This window comes from Nycticebus coucang, chromosome 15 (assembly GCF_027406575.1).
Source record: "Nycticebus coucang isolate mNycCou1 chromosome 15, mNycCou1.pri, whole genome shotgun sequence".
NCBI lineage: Eukaryota > Metazoa > Chordata > Mammalia > Primates > Lorisidae > Nycticebus > Nycticebus coucang.
Window position 1 is genome coordinate 87,192,018 of NC_069794.1, and position 17,760 is coordinate 87,209,777.

Consider the following 17,760-nt stretch of genomic DNA (forward strand, 5'->3'; position numbering starts at 1 on the left):
GTCAAGCACCACGGAACATTTTCCTAAGTATGACTAGGAGGAGTGTGTCCCATTAGGTGGGCCCATCAAAGCCGGCAGTTAAAGTAATAGTAACAGTGCATCTGCTTTTCTAGAGAACATTCTAGAAGTTGCACGATGATTCTTGTATACTCTCGAACGCCACACAGTTTGTGTGATGTGCCTATTCTTTTCCAATACCATAAAAATCCCTTCTTAATAAAACGGATGAGCTATTTTTCCATCGTCTCTAATTCCAGCTTCCCTTGGTGACTTATTTGTCACATGCTCAGGGTAGAGAGAAGGATTCAAATCCTAACAGCGAAACTGAGTTTTTCTCAGTGGGACACTCTGTATCCATAACTCCTCCTGTTGACGGGACCATAAACATATGAGCCACGCTCTGCTGACTTAGAAGGATGGGTGTCTGTGAAAACCGTGTGTTTGTAACACTGCAATATGAGGCTGAGATAAGGCAGGTTTATTATGTCGATGACTGGAGAAAATAAACATTAACTAACCCCATTTGAGAAGTTGTGTGTTTTCCAGAACAGTGAGACACACATCTCCCTTGTGTCATTGTTTTTGCTGCAGACATAATGGAGTTCCAAGCAGACAAGCGCTAAGTCAGTGTGTAAAACGCAGACCTTCTCTTCTGAGCCTTCTGGTCCCTGACTTTCTTCTAGCAGCATCACAAATGCTGTTTAATAACATAGACACATTGTGGTTTGGGGTGGCAGGTGCTGCCTTGTTATGTGGTGTTTTAAATTTTAGCATACAAAGACACATTCTTTCATCGAGCACCCAAATTAATAGACCAGTAGTGTGTTTCCTAGCAAAGATGTTCACAATTAAGATACTCAAATCCAAAAGCTTATTCTTTTAATAAGAACATCAGATATCCAATACAGAGCTCTGTCCCAAAATATATGAAAACATCTTTTAAACTGTAATGTTCTATAAACTTGCTAGATATTGTTCAGTACAGTACCTTACCAACTAACGAACTGAAATTTCAACAGTGCCACCAAATAGCTGATACACTGAATTCCTGCCACAATACCAGCTGTTTTCTCTGCACTATGAACAAAAACTTCTTGAGGATTTTAGCCTCTGGTTTAAAAAAAAAGAATAAGTAGAGTTAACACAAGCTTACTTATGTTTTTGACTACTTATTTTCAACTGTATGTTCAGAGTTTTTGAAAATATACTCCAATTTATTTCTAATTTCCTGTTGTTTGATGACGGATAGTTTTAAGAGAAAAATGTATTTATTGACAAATAAGGTGTACTCTGAAAATGGAAAGTTCTTATTTTATTTTGTTCTAAGAGAGTAAAATAAATGTATTAAACTTCCAGTGGTGTTACTTTTTCTTTTTCCCAAAGAAGTAAGACAGTTCACACTGAATACTTTTCTAAGACAATGACCATTCACCAACTTACAGATTTCAGGGACTGGGATGGACTTTAAATATTACCTATTCCATGGTGGGATTACACCTGCAGTGCATCTTACAAGGGTATATGTGAAACTTAGTAAATGTGGAATGTAAATGTCTTAGCACAATAACTAAGAAAATGCCAGGAAGGCTATGTTAACCAGTGTGATGAAAATGTGTCAAACGGTCTATGAAAGCAGGGTATGGTGCCCCATGATCACATTAATGTACACAGCTATGATTTAATAAAAATAAAAAAATAATAATATTACCTATACCACCCCACTTCCATCCAGGGACTGATCCCCTCAGCAGAAATCTCAGCTGGTGGTCAGATGGCCTCTTGGCCAAACGCCTCCGGGACTGACAGCTAACTACTTTCTGAGGCAGCCTTCTCATTGTCAATAGGAGGCAAAGTATAGTAAGTTCTACTTTATATTCTGTTAAAATTATGTTCCTCTACGTTTTCCACTTTTGGGTCCTGTCTCTCCAGGCGCAGCATTTTTCAACCTTTTTTATATCATGGCACACTTGAACCTATGGTTAAACTTCTGAGGCACACTTAAATTATGCTTGCCAAAAAAAAAAAAAGAGTAAAAAAAGGAATATACTTACTGTGCTTTGAGCTTCGTTCAAAAATAATTTAAATAAGGATCTTTAAAAATCTTCCCAGCAGCACCCCGGAGCCTGTCATGCACACCAGCGTGCCACAGCATACTGGCTGAAAATCGCTGCTCTAGAGCCACCCAGCACAGGCCTACTCTGTTTTCCCCATGACAGTGCTTCAGGCATTTAGAAACAGCTATTAGGCTCCTTCTGTATCTTCTCTTTCTCTGTTTAAACGTCCTGGTGTCTTTGGCTGTCTGTCTGTCTGTCCTGGGGCATGACTCCACGACCCTCACACCCCTGCAGACCCCCCCCCCCCGCCGTCAATCTTTCTCTTTAAAGCGGGTGCTTACGAGTGGATGCAAATATTCTAGGTGCGCCCTGAGCAGCACAGAGCAGAGAAGAATTGTGCTTTCTTTTTCATGAACAGAATATTATTATAATTGACTCCCAGACCTCATTGGCTTATACGGATGGAGCTGTAGTGTTTTAACTACGCTGAGCTGACAGGTCTGTCACCTTTCCCTGACCTGTATTTGGGAGGTGGCTGTTCTGGACCAAGACCAGAACTTCCCATTTATTCACGCTGAATGTCATCTTTATTACATTTGTGTCCTTCCAGCCTTTTATTTTGCTTGGATTCTGATCTGGTCACCTGACATTCTTGCCCTGCCACTCACTTGAAGTCATTTCAGGAATCAGCATGGCTCTTTGTATGGTTGTTCATAGTGTACCCAAATACACTAACTTGGACCTACTAGAACATGCTGATTATCCACAAGTCTGATGGAAGGATTCTGAACACAGTAAAGGAAGAAAAAAATGCATACATTCCCGTTTTTTAGAATTAACCTAGGGAGATTAACCAGACTTTGGTTATGACCAATGGAAGGTGAAAAGCCCACTGCTATTTTTGATTGCTTATAAACGAAATCGATTTACGTATTTGATTTTTTTTTCTGAGCAGATACACCATTGTATAGTTTACCTGCTAAGATTTTGTTTGCTTTAGTCCATTTACTAATTCCAAGGCATCTGGGTGTACAGTACAACACATACAGTTATTTTAGAATTTAAGGCAATTAGTTAGTTTGAGAGAAATTGTGACATCTGAAATGTCATCACCCCCGTGCAGATGTAATGGGAACCGTTTGGGCAGGTTGCCGGCACCTGGCTGCTTTTATGGCGCACTCCATAAAAGCACTGCCCTGAGTAAGAACACCGCCTCAATGTAGCTATTTAGCCTGGGATCATATAACAGATGGAGAACATATCACACCTTTTGAAGTAAGTGAGAAAGCTGACATAACAGCTCTAACCACATTTTACCAAGATATATCTGATGGCTAGTAGTGAAAAGCAGCTCATTTTAAATGGCATGAGTTACCCTTGTCATCTGTAGAAATCTTGTCACTCATATGGGGTCCACATTGCATGAAGATTTTGTCGATATCCAAATGATAAAACTGAGCTAATAAAGGTAGACAATCTTGCCAGGAAACTTTAGCCTTGGCTGGACAGTTGCACTATTTCCACTTCACATTTTGTCTTGGTATATAGCTATTATTTTGTTAAATTTATACTGATTTAGAAAATTGTTACAGAGAATTTAGAAATCAAGAAGTCATTGGCATACCACTTCTGGATCAACGTGAGAAAGAAAACACAACCAATAAACATTAAATTCAGACTGTTGCCTTAGTGATCTTGACTTTATATGTGTATAACAAAATTAAATAATAATCTTGGTGTATAATAATGTATAATAAAATTAAATAATAATCCTGGTGTATAATAATAAGCTTGAAAGCCATAGAATGCTGTGTGATATCAAAAAGCCTTTACCTCCCAGGTGAATATGGAACAAGAAGTTAATAGCGTCAATTTGCAATTACTAATCAGGCTCCATTCTTTGAAACAAGGCACAAGGGGGGAACTCCTTTGTCCAAATTCCTTTGTCTGCACTCTTCATGGCATGTTCAGCCTAAATAAAGTTTATGGCATAGATAAGCTCAAGTATACCTAAGAATGAATCTTGAAAAATGTAAAATGTTATCCTAAAGATTCAGTTACTATTTTTTTTTTTTTGCAGTTTTTTGGCCGGGGCTGGGTTTGAACCTGCCACCTCTGGTATATGGGGCCGGTGCCCTACTCCTCTGAGCCATAGGTGCTGCCCTCGGTTCCATTTTTTACAAGGCTGGAGAACTGCTACTTTTGAAATTGGTTTACTGAGAGGATGAGAAAATCAAAATGGAAACCATGGGGCGGCACCTGGGTCTCAGTCGGTAAGGCGCTGGCCCCATTTACTAAGGGTGGCGGGTTCAAACCCAGCCCCAGCCAAACTGCAACCAAAAAATAGCCGGGCGTTGTGGCGGGCGCCTGTAGTCCCAGCTGCTCGGGAGGCTGAGGCAAGAGAATCGCCTAAGCCCAGGAGTTGGAGGTTGCTGTGAGCTGTGACGCCACGGTACTCTACCCAGGCTGATAAAGTGAGACTGGGTCTCTACAAAAAAAATAAAGAAAGACAATGGAAACAATGGTGTCAATGTCCATGTCAGTGAAGCCAAGATTTCAAAAATAAATGCCTTCAGTTACAAGCATGTGTATCCTTGCCTCTATCCAGTCATTCATTATACTCAGGCTAAGATCTATAAATCTGTACTCTGAGCTGTTCGTCCTGAAGAGGCTGTATGTGTCCCATGGGTCAGCACATGCCTCCTACTCTTCAGGCATTCATAGTTTAGAAGGGAGCCAGAAAGCCATCTAATGTATTTACTCTGGGTAGAATAATTTTTTCCATGATTTACTTCTCAAATAGGATTCCCAATCTGTTATGAAGGAAGCTCATTCCAGGTACCTGCGACATTTTATTTTAAACTCTAGTTATATTAAGAAAGCACAGCCTGGGCACAGTGGCTCACATTTATAACCCGAGCACTTTGGGAGGCTGAGGCAGGAGGCTCTCTTGTGAGGTCAGGAGTCCTAGACCAGCCTGAGCAAGAGCAAGAGCCCTTCTTTACAAAAAATGGAAAAATTAGCCTGGTGTGGTAGTACACACCTATAGTCCCAGCTAGGAAGGAGGCTGAGGCAAGAGGATCACTTGAGACCAGGAGTTTCTGGTTGCAGTGAGCTACGATGATTCCACTGAATGCTAGTCTGGGCAACAAAGCAAGAGCCTATTTAAAAAAAAAAGTATAAATATAATTTGGAATCTTATTAATATAAATTTGGAAACATTCCCTCCACTTGTACCATTGCGGCTATGGATATTGATTATTTAAATTATGGAAATAATAAAAAGAATGAATTAAAATAAACTATAATTTAAAATTAAAATAAATCTAGTAAAAATGTTAGATTTAAAGCCAGAATTTTGGCTCGGTGCAGTGGCTCACACCTGTAATCTTAGCACTCTGGGAGGCCAATGGAGGTAGATTGCCTGAGGTTAGGAGTTTGAGATCAGCTTAAACGTGTACAAGACCCTGTCTCTACTTAAAAGAGAAAAACTAGCCGGACGTTGTGGCGGGTGCCTATAGTCCCAGCTACCTGTGAGGCTCAGACAAGAGGATCACTTGAGCCCAACAGTTTGAGGTTGCTGTGAGCTATGATGCCATAGCACTCTACCCAGGGTGACAGAGTGAGACTCCGTCTCAAAAAATCAAAATAAATACACATAAAACCAGAATGTTGATCTTCTATAATAAATTTAATGTGAAATATTTTTTCTAATTTGATTAGCAGAATTTTCTACCTTCCCTTATACCATATTGTGATTGTCATAGATTACATATTTTTATTCTCACTTAAAAGTTGGGGAATTGAGTAATTTAGTAGTGTTATTTATTTAATTTCATTATATTTCGTACATTTTATATATTTAATTATCCATTGATTTTAAAATAAAGAGCTTGTATACATACATACGCTAACACACACACAAACACACGCACATCTTTTTTCCTTTAAATTAGATGACCTTCAAACGAAGAAACAGCTAGTTTAAAAATGCATGTAAATGTTCTCAACCAGTTACAATATGTCTTACAGATTCACCCTTAAGGCAACCCTGAGAGGAAAGTATATTATTGATTTTAATGCAAACAGGTAAAACAGAATTCTCCATCAGATCATCTTCTGGCTCCTGCAAGTATTTTTTACTTTTGATGCCATGCAATACCATTCTGCAGTGTCTCAAGCGTCACTTGCTGATGCTAATTACAATATAAGAAGGCCATAAACATGATTATGAAGGTAACCCTGACCCCCCTCGGTCCTTTTAATTTCAGTGTCCGTTTATTAAGCTTTCTGAAAGAAACTCACTGAACAACATCGGCAGTTTCTCCTGTTTATTATATAGTTATGCTAAGGGGTTAAGTGTCACAAAGTTAACTTCAAGAAGAATAACATGGCCCAGTGGGAAACACAAGGTACAACATTTTACAGTGAAACCACGGCACAAAGTGATGGGACTTTCAAAAGTGGGTAATTAAATGAAACATGTCATCAACACAGTTGCTCCATAAAACTCTGCGGACGGCCTCAATGGATAGATTTTAAAATATACTGCAGTTTAAAACATTTGAACACCAACTCTTTTTAAGAGAAGAACACACATCCCGTAAGCAGAAAGTATGGAACCTCTTTATAAAAATTGTATCCAAATTTATAACATTCATAGTGTATTTCAAAGTAAAGAGTCTTTAGAAAAGATAAACTTAGTTGCTTGCTTGTGGATGAGTACAAACTCCTCAAACACACACACACACACACACACACAAGAAAATTAACTTTTATAATTATCTGCCTATAACCTTTAGGAATCTATGAACCTGGCTTCAAAGACATTTCGTGGCCATATATAATACAAACACTCATGTAGTACATGCATTATTTATACTAGCTTGCAATTTATCCATCATCTTTACTAAAATGAACCACATTTTAAAGACAAAATATGTCATGCACCCTTAACAGTTATTGTGAGGGTCTCTCATTTCCTACTTTTCCCACATGCGTTACAGGCACAAAATTACAAATATTTTTCAGCTGACAGTATAACACACTCTATCAGGCAATAGGTACATTGTATCCCATATATCTCTAATTTCCACACTGTACTTCTGAGGGATATCCCAGGGAAGGACAGGTGTCACTAACATGCACAATTAGAAATGCTACCAAGACAAGGCAAATATACATTAATGAGCACAAGTGTGCACACCGGGTAAATCCATTCACTTAGCGTTTTCAAGCGTATGTATATTCATGTAGATATATACACACAGATAGCAAGTATATTCGACATGTGTCAATAGTTTGGAATAGTGTTTTGAAAGATCACACAGATTTTTGCCTTACAGGTTATCTGGCCTTGTTATTAAACTTACTTCAAATCAAATATACTCTGAATTCTTTTCTATTTATGTTCCAACATAATATTTGACCACTCACAACTCTATCGATCAGCGTTTCTACTTTAGGGAATACTGATTCACCATCACTACAAGTCACCATTACATACACAACAGAAACAAAATCGGAGTATTCAATCATTTTAGTATTGAACACCAAGATACAACTATAAAATATTAATGCAAACTTATATTTAGTAGTTAACATAATATTGGATTTGGCCTGGCTGGATTTCAAATTTTTTGTTTATCTGCATTTCAATTTTTTTTTGACAAATAACTGCAGCCGAAGGTTTGGAAACATTTACCATCCAAGTTTAGCAAATTGTTCTTGAATTTAAATGGGCCCCAACTATTATGTCACAGAGTAATGCTTCATGATTTGAAGATTTTACACACAAGAACTGAATTCCACAAGAGCCAGTAACTTATAAGGCTGTATCACAAATTCCGTACTTTACTATTTAAGGTCTGTACACATACACAAATACATAAGACCAGCATACACGCCAAGCCCAGCAAATTTACATAAATACTCACACACCTGTATAGATATATGGCCACATAGGAAAACTTAAGTAGTGCACTAGTTAACATATATGAAATTATTTTTTAGGAATATCATTCTATATTTTCATTCACTTTCTTTAAGAAATGTGGCATTCAGAATTCACTGTTTTTAAGGAGAAAAAAAGAAAGAGTCCAAATCATGTATAGATCTACTTTGAATGCAACCAGAATACCCCTGCTCGCTGATGCAGGGGATACCAGCAGAACCTTCATGCTGGTTCCAACGTTTTTAGACATTTTGGTTTCTCAATATCTTTAGATGAGCCAATATATGTACACAGGGACGTGTACAGATGCAGAGACCTGACACGTCTTAAAAACCTACGGCAGTACAGAAACTGTAGATGCCCCCCCTGCTCCGTTAGTTAAGCCAGACAAAGAAGACAGCAGGTGGGGTTCAGAACCATGGTTTTTTAAGTTCACTCTGAACTTCACACTTAACGTTTTGCACTTCTAAAATGCTGAAAACAGGGGATTACTTCTAATATCTTTTTCTACAAGGTCTAGGTCTAAAAAAAAAAAAAAAAGGCACGTGCAAACGAAAAAGTATAAAACTTCCGACTATAGCACGATGTCTTCAAAACACATTTAAGAATTACCGTCAGGACCAAAGACGCATGGCTTTTGCTGGAGTGCTCTCCTGCTCAGTAGAACAACTGTAAAATCCAGTGCCTAATTTTTTATAAAGAATTCTATAAGTCAGTAAATCCTAAGTGCCTATAAATTACCAATTCAGTTTCACCAATGAACTGAAAACTTCTGGTTTGTTGTTAAGAATTTTTTATTTCTGCTTTAGTATAATAGAATTACACTCTGCACAGAAAGAGATCTCAAAGTCTATAAAATGGTGTGGTGCTTCAATCTCTGAGGGAGTTTAGTTTCAAAAAGTAAATGATATATATAGCCCCTGAACAGTCCTTTAATACAAATCATATGCTTGAAAGATTAAATGCTGCAGAATGCCATTTCCCTTGGAGCTGCTTGAATGGAAAGTTGGCCATGATACCTATCGGCAATTAGTACAAGTTCGGTTTCTCTTTGCTGTGTCTAAACAAAGCCAAGGGCTTTATATCAATTGGCAATATCTGCCACTTATCCAGAACAAATAGCATTTATTGGACCTTTCTAAGCAGTAGTTGTCCATAAGATTGACAGTGCAGGGATGTTAAAATTACTGGAATTTATTTTTGTTCTGGACCATCTGACCTCAGCAGACTTAAATTAACTGTTCCACTGCTTTCTTTGCATTTTTGACAGTTTAGTCAAATACATACTAGTCTTTTATGGACTCAACTGTATTAAGTAATGCATTTTACAAAGACATAACTAAAACAGACACTCGCATAGGCAACCTCACAGATGTTTACCGTTTCAGCTAAAACAAAGCAGCCTTTTGATCTCAGCAGGAGTCTCTGGTCATTTCTATTGGAAACAGTTTTAAAACCTGAAGTCTGAAACAGGTATTACTATGAACCGTTCTTTCAAGATGGAACAGTTCAGTTTGCAGTTCTCAAATAACCTGCCAGAGAAGTGTCTTTCTCTCCAACAGACAGGATAATGAGGCACTAATGATTATAAGGCTAAGTTTTCAAATGCTGTTCGATTGCCTGGATGTTTTTTCCCCTTCCTCTTCTTCTTTGGGTCGGAATATTTTATTTAGTTGTAAAGTGAGATGGTAACATATGTAACTATAAACCAGATGGCAAAATTTGCTAGTCGAACATTTTATCAAAGAGATAAATCAATAACATTTAAAACAGCATATGACAACTGAATTTCTTTCCATCTTGAATCAAACGTTTTTAAATTCAGTTTTCAAATAAAATTTGACAAAAAAAATTCATGTAAGAGTGTCCAAATGGCATCAAACATTTTTAATTTATCACCTACTGAGATACGTCAAGCCTGGAGAATATCAAAACCATGCTTCACAAGTCTTAAATTGTTAGTGTTTGAACTAGCAAAAGACCACTAGGATGTGGCTTAAATACAACAGACCATACACGTTAATTTTTAACATTCAGATTTTAAAAGAATTATTTTGTTTTTAAACAAAGCTGACTATAATTTTTAAAAATAGAGGACTAGGAGAGCAGAATTAGTAGGTTAATGTGTAACAACGGGTTACAATCATAGACTGACTTGATTTAACACAAAAGGAGTTTTGCATATGGAAATTTCCAAAACACCAGGCAAGATCTAGGATCTATCAGAATGGAGATTTGGATATTCTGGGCCTCATTTATACAGCACCATTTAAGATAATTTTCCTTTCCAAATTGATTTTTTGGAAAAAGACCAAACTTTTTTTAGATCTACATGTGGGGGAAAAAAAAAAATCTCAGCTTTGGCTCTTATACATCTGAAAAATTACATAAATGACGGTAATTGGACAGTAATTGGACATGAATAAGATGATACAAAGGCTATTGGACAAGTTCTTTGTGCTGGCATGTAGTTTATGCTATATTTATGCTATTTCCAATAAAAGGTAACTTTAAAATACAAAATCTACTTGACAACAAAAATAAGGAAAAGTTTCTAATGCTTAATTTTAGAGTCTTCATGAGATGTGTCCTTGCTGTGAGTGTGTTCCCTTAAAATACACCAACTCAAAACGACAAGTAGCTTTCTCTACTGTTCAGGAAGCAAAAAAATCTAATGGAATATTTGTATTGTTTTTCAATAAGGGTACATCTGAAAACCCAGCAATCCAAATTTTAAGAAGACCATAACTCTAAGAAAAAATATGCTAGTACCATTTTAATGTGCTTTACAGAAAGTACAGAAAAAAATGTATCCATATGTCCAACTTATGATTAAAAAGAAAACTCATCTACAGAAATTTTGACTCTATCCTGCTGCTCCGTTGTTAGCAAGTGATTGTGCTCCATTTGGGGTCCACATATAAAATTCTTCTAGAGTCAACCTCTTACGAAAATCCCAGCAATTGAGTGATTTTATGTTCAAACTCTCCCAAGTTCAATCAAGGTAGGAGACATTAAAAAAAAAAAAAAATCTCTCCTTCAAGGACAAACATCAAAACATCATGAATATAAAAGCCTACATATTTAGTTTTATATGATTTGGTCTTTATCATGTCAAGGGATGCAAAACTCTTTTGTGTATTTTGCTGTTAGAATTTGCTTAGGAAATGTGAAACCTTCACCCAGTCACAAACCATATACATTGCTCCATTGTCTCTTTTACACTGAGTCTCCTACTGAATCCAAATCATCCGAAGAGAGGGGGCGGTACAGGTCCTGAAAGATGAAGGGCAGTATAGATTTGTTTACTTGGCTTTCTTGGACGCCCTGTTGCTCTCTTAGGAGCAACAAATAAACGGGCATCCTTGGTTTCTAACATCATTAGACCTCTTAAAGTCACCAGTTCGGGGTAAGAGGAAAAATAGAGACACCATCTAAATAGAAGCGACTTCCCCTTATTGGCAAGAAAACGCTGCCTGATCTACTCATGGGCTTTTGCCTTCCTTGGTCCCCTGTGGACTTTGATGGCCTCTGAGGTCTGTCTAGGCCAGCTCTGCTATCACGCGTCTAGGCAATTCTTCCTTGAATGTTTCCTTCCCTTTCTGGGTTAGAAGTGGAACTGCTTACACCCCAAAAAATAATTTATCAGGAGCCCCAGTTGGCATGCAGCAAATTCTGGTCCCAGAGCAGCAACTCAAGTAAGTGTTGCATTTGCACGGAACATAAACCCAGCAAGCATTGTTTTTTTGAAATTTTATGTTTAGACAACAGAAAGAGTGCAACATTCACCTGTCCCAGCCTTTCCCAGTGCTTTTTCCCTGCTCTCCAAACACTCCCTCCTCACCTCCACTCTCCTACCCTGCAGCCCCTTCCTGCTACTAGATCTCTCTGTGGGTAGCCAGGCAACCCGCTCAGCTCTGCAGAGAGTGTCTAGAGTTGGCTTTTTTCCTATTTTGTACCACCCACTCCTCACATCATCTGCCTGATCAGATAATCTACAGAAGTCAAGGGCGTGGGAGTATAATGGAGCGCTTCATTCAACCTACACAGCACAACACATGTCTTCCTGATGGGTTAAGGAATGGGACCAAAAATTTCACGGCTAGGAAAAGAGCCTTCAAGATCTGCTTCCGTGACCAAACACTTCTAGACAGCAACTTAAATAACTGTGCTTCAGGAAAATAGGTTACTTGGTACTTTGCCATGAACATGATTATAAAGGAAAATCATGCAGATTCCAATTGTATAAGACTATTCTGAAATGTCCAAAGAGGTAACATAAAAAATACGCTATTCGACGGAAGAAAAAGAGCTGGTTAAATCATAACTAAGACAAATAAAAGCAGCGATTTTCTTATTTGTAAAGAAACTAGTCGAATGTCTCAATATTCCTTTGAAGAAAACAGCTTATGTTCTCATGTTTTAAAATGGGGCAAGGAGAGTGTGTGTGTTTCAATGGGGTGGAGCAGTCAGCTCATTTCTCTCCCTCTCTCTGTCTGTCTCTCTCTCTTTTTCTCCCTCTCTGCCATGTTGCTAGGCAACAGAGAGGGGAAAAAATAGAAGTAGCTACTGTTTTCCAATTTGCAGTAAAAAGAGTTAATTTATTCTTTGAAGTGTCTTCTTTTAGCACATGCCATCTTTCACATATTTCAGTATTTCCTGCATAGGAGGATAGCCAGCCATTTGAGAAGAACATTAACCAAATTTGAAACAGGATCAGTTTTTAGGGATATTCTAAGCCCATTTTAACTGGGAGGGATTATTTGATGCAGTTGCCTACACACCAAGATGAAAGCTCCTCTCGCTAAAGCAGCTGGGAATGTCTCCATGCCCTGACATGGTACATGGAAGGGGGGATGTTCATTTACGACTTAAATTCAAAAGCTTGGAAACGGAACCGTCTTTGAATATATCTGGTGCCCCGCTCACAATATGTGCTTAATAAACGTTTTCAGATGGTGATAAACTCTGTGGATGGCCTTTTCTCTCAAGTACGATGTTTACAATGGTAGTCTAAATGACAAAATGAAGACCCTAAGAGGGCCATTAACTTATAATCATTTCCCAAGTGCTGGAAATGTTATTATAAGCCAATGGCCACACAGCTGGATGGAAATTTTTCGCTTTGACTGGACAAAGTCATAATGAAGCAGAGAATAAAGAGAGCAGAGGAAGAAAATCCTAGCCTCATTCTACCAACAAAAGGACGTCTAAACGAAGCTTTACATCCCCAAGAAGGGAGTCTCCCCAACAAACAAGATGGGAGAGAAGCACCCATCCCTAGCAGGAATCCTCAATGTGCCTCAATTTAATCTCAACGACTAAGCATAAACTACACCAATAAATCCTTAACCTGAGTTTAATCAGCTCAGAGAATAAAGAGGGATTTCTATGCTAGGTGTATTCTCCAAGATACACACTTGCAGAGAGAGAATGTTCACTGAAAGAGGGCCCTTCCTGGGCCACACCTGGTGATCCTCCCTGCAGATTGGAGTCTTGCTGGGTACCATTTACAAGAAAAGAATGACAACACCAGCTCTTCCCCAATCAAGGACAGGCCTTTAGGAGATTAAATGAACTTGGCCAATTCGTCCCTGAGTAGTTCACTAAAGATTCCTGTACATTCAAATGCCAGATTAGACATGGCTAAGAAGAAACCATAGTGAAAACACTCAAATGGAACTAGAATTATTGGGTTTTCTATCTGGAAAGAGGCTCTTGGTTTTCCAACTGAGGCCCAGAAAAGATAACAGACTTGTCCAAGATAACACAGACATTCAGTGGACAAGCTGGGGCCAAGTGCCAAGTGAATCAGCCAGGAACAGTAACAAAACCCAACATTGGTGCAATAGACTTGGAAGGAACTGGGGACTGACCGACTCTCCCCGCCCCACAATTTTAGACCCTTGATGGTTCTGGCAGCCCAAAGGCACACCATGGGCAAGAGTCCTGAAGAAGGGGCCTTCCATCTCAGATGAAGTTTAGACTTAGGGAACTCAGAAACACATAATAAAAGAAACAAAATGCAAAAGTCCAGTATTTGAGTGTAGTAGCCTACAAAAGGCCCTTTGTTATTAAAATATCCAGTGAGTGCTATCATGAAACCTTCTCAAAGCAGGTGTCTGCCCCCACTTTGCTTCTGAAACCAGCCTGACGGGCCTTCAATTTCTTCCACTGCTCTTCCTCCCTTCTGCCCTCCCCCCTCCTCTTATTCTTGCCTCGGTATTACTGGGAAAGTCAAATAGTACAGGTGGTGAAGGGATAAAAATAATAGTTCTTCCATCTTGAAAGAAGCACTGCTCTTCACCCCCTTTGCTTAGTGTGGAGAGAAGCTAACATTGTTTCCAGTAACTTTTTCACTATGGTCTCTAAGCTCAGTCAGTTTCTCCATTATTACACAAGAGGCTAAAAATAAATGCCAGCAGTATTGAAAGAGAACGTGCCCAATGTGAGTTTCATTCACAAAAACACAGGCCCTGTGTCCCCATCCCCGCTCCGTGGCCAGTACACTGCTCCACAGAACAACTCTCTGCCACAAGCAGCTCCCGCCAGGACCCTCCCTGTCATTACCCGCGCTTATTTCTTGAAGGGTCTGATAATCAACATCTCATGAAACTCAATACAACTCTGGAAGCTTAAAAACCAGTGCTCATAAAGTCTGTGCATTCAGAACAAAAAGAAGAGGGTATTTAAAAGTGAAGCAGCAAACTTACATTCTTCTCAGAGTTAAGATCTGGACAAGTTGACAAAGAAATTAAAAGCCCTGAGTTCTAGCTATATCACAGCAATAATAAGCAACCCAGCTTTGATTGCCTCCTGCCTCGGCTTGGTTATCACCTACAGACAAGCAGCTCTGTTTGCTGGCTCCAGTGCCACCTGTACCGAGGTACGGACAGGTCTGAAACCAGCAGCTTGCTTATTTCCTTACCCTCTGCTTCCGCAGGCTTCCTGGGCTGGTGGGTGATGGGCTTGGCGACTTGCCCGAGCGCGGAGTAGAGAGCTGACTACCAGGGGTTCCATTAACTAGAAACACAAAGAATCACACAGAGAGAAAGATGGCATGTTAAAGAATTTTCATGACAAATCATCTTCTCTGAGAAATCACAATTATAGAGGGGCATCTGCTGAAACTGTAGACACTCTTCCATCTGTATCAAGAAGAGCCTTGGGGAGCAGCCTTCCTCAGAAAGTCAGTGTTTTGTTAATCCTCTGTGTAACTCTGCAGTAGGTCACAGAAGGATTTTTAAAACTGTACTCTTTACTACTTTCCCGATCACCTTCTTAGTGATACCTTTACCTGGGCTAACAGGAAGGTGGGTAAGGTACTGAGATTGTTTCAATGGGATTCATCCTTAATACTTCAGTTTAGCTGGCCAGAACTACCCAGAAGGAGTGGATCCCAGCATGGCTCCCCAGGGGCATCCCCAGCGACGTGATAAACAGATTACTGTATTTCTATATTAATAACTCACTTATAGAAAAAGTCCCCGCATCCACTTCTTGCCCTGTGCATCCCCCTAGCCTCATGCTGACGGATCTGCTCTGAGTAGGACAAAGTAATTGGCCACAGACGCTGAGGAACAACTCACAGTTTGTCTTTGCTGCCACTGAAAAGAAAAACTGCTTTCTAACATGTTCAAATCACTGGAATTCGACCCGATTCTCAGTAGTCTGAGACACCATTCTCACCAAACTCGATTTAAGCCACAGAACTCAAGTAAGCAATTCTTTTCTCTGAGTAACAACCACCACCAAGAGCAGGTAAAACACATACAGACATGATTCTACAAAGATACATACAGTGCCTTTATTTTACCTGTAAAAATGACAACACGACAGTGCCACAGTCACTGAGGTAGAACCAGCCTGGAGACACACACATTCTTGGGGGTGCGTAACAAACACCCCCCACCACCCCCAGGGACAGAGGGGATTCAGTCCACTTACCTTCTATGAGTTCTAACATGGACACAGTCTGAGTGTTAGACCTGGCAGTAGCCAAGAGGTGAAATCTCTTCTCAGACTAAGTCGAGTGCCAGCGGCAATGGGGAACAGTTGGATTAGTTAGGGATGGCTGAGGCTGCTCTCAGAGCAGGCTGAATGAGATGCTGGATTCATCAGCAGATGCCTTTTCTGCGTAAGGCTGACGTCCCCCAAGCAGCAGTGGGAGGTGCGGCTCTGTCTTAGGCTACATCAAAGGTGTCAATTAAGCCTCATGCCAACCCAGGAGCCGGGCAACCCCCACCCGGCTCCCTCCGGAAGCCCCAGCCCTTTCAGTACATTGCACTGAATCATGATGAAGTGCCTCTGGGGGCAAGACACCCAGTGACTCATCTGGAAATTGAAATGACAATAACTCTTCCACAGCCTGCCATCCACCAGGTAATAAGCACGCCCTCACAAGATTCAGTGGCAAGGTACAATGTTTATTGATTTTTCAGACAGGATGTTTGCACAAACATTACAGCCCAGGAAAGTGGGCAGCTCCTTGCTTTCTCATCCTCCCCACCAAAGACCTTAAAAAAAGTCACATACCTGGTAGTGCACTTCCTTGTAGTTTTGGCTTTCCAATGTATTTGGTGACTCCTTCTCAAAAGAAGTCCCTACCCTACAGGGTTTTTTGTTGTTGTTGGAGTTTCTGCAGAGTGAGATGGAAAGCTGAGAATGCTTTGATTTGCTTGCATGCTACAGTCCTGTCTGTGCTGAACGGGGTTTGTCTTACTACTCTGGACTTCCCAGCAAGCGTCCTCTAAGGAAGGGGCTCGGAGATAGCAAGGGACTGGACAGCTCTGGGCCGAGGCCGAGTCCACAACTGTTACACAGGGAAGGGATGCCCCGCTGGTTGGCTGGAGAACATGTTCTAGGAACATATTTTTTTGCCTACTTGACTTCTACTTTGTATGTCTTTTCATCATAACAATAGGATACAGAGATCAGCAAAATATGAGCAAATGGGGGAAGCCCAAGCAGTATTAACACTTCTTACTCCTGAGGCTCTAATCTCACCAAGCTAACGAAAAATGAAGAACAAGGGAAAGTGGAGTGGAAAGGAAAACAGTCTAAGGAATATCTTGTTTAAAAAGCAAAACGAAGCCAGTCACAGTGTCTCACGCCAGTAATCTCAGCGCTCTGGGAGGCTGAGGTAGGTGGATTGCTTGAGTTCAGGAGCTGGAAACCAGCATGAGCAAGAGTGAGACCCCATCCCTACTAAAACTTGAAAAACTAGCCAAGCATCATGGCAGGTGCCTACAGTCCCAGCTACTCAGGAGGATCACTTGAGCCTAAGAGTTTGAGGTTGCTTTGAGCTATGGGGATGCCATGGCATTCAACCCAGGATGACGGAGTGAGACTGCCTCAAAAAAAGAGCAAAACAAAATAATAAAAAAAACCTACACATATTTAGTGAGTACCCATTATATGTGTGTCCCAGTTTTATGGAAGACTCACTTTCCACACACCAGTCAAGGCACTTACCCTTTGATATCTGCACAGAGGAATGCATGTATATATAATCTCATTTAACTCTCACAGTAACTCTGTGAGGGAGTCAGTATTATTCCCCCCCCATTTTACAAATGAGGAAATGAGGCTCAAAGATGCTGAGCAATTTAACCAAAAAAAGGAGGGGGGACAGAGCCCCAAATCTAACCTAAACCAGATCGTCTAAAACCTGACTCTTGGCTGAGGACGGTGGTCCACACCTGTAATCCTAGCTCTCTGGGAAACTGAGGCGGGTGGGTTGCCTGAGCTCAG

The 17,760-nt window shown here is 40.0% G+C and overlaps 1 protein-coding gene across 5 annotated transcripts in view; it reads right to left on the minus strand.

Annotated features, from left to right (window-relative positions):
* DCLK1 (doublecortin like kinase 1) overlaps positions 1-17,760 on the minus strand; it is a 374,298-nt gene that overhangs the window by 65,425 nt on the left and 291,113 nt on the right. For 3 of the 5 annotated variants that reach the window (XM_053563609.1, XM_053563611.1, XM_053563610.1), the window contains exon 6: positions 14,936-15,030. In XM_053563609.1, coding sequence (XP_053419584.1) covers positions 14,936-15,030 — 95 coding nt within the window. Of the gene's footprint in view, positions 1-9,696; positions 11,284-14,935; positions 15,031-15,954; positions 16,336-17,760 lie in introns of those variants that run through there. The other 2 variants (XM_053563612.1, XM_053563613.1) reach the window with 2 other exon arrangements.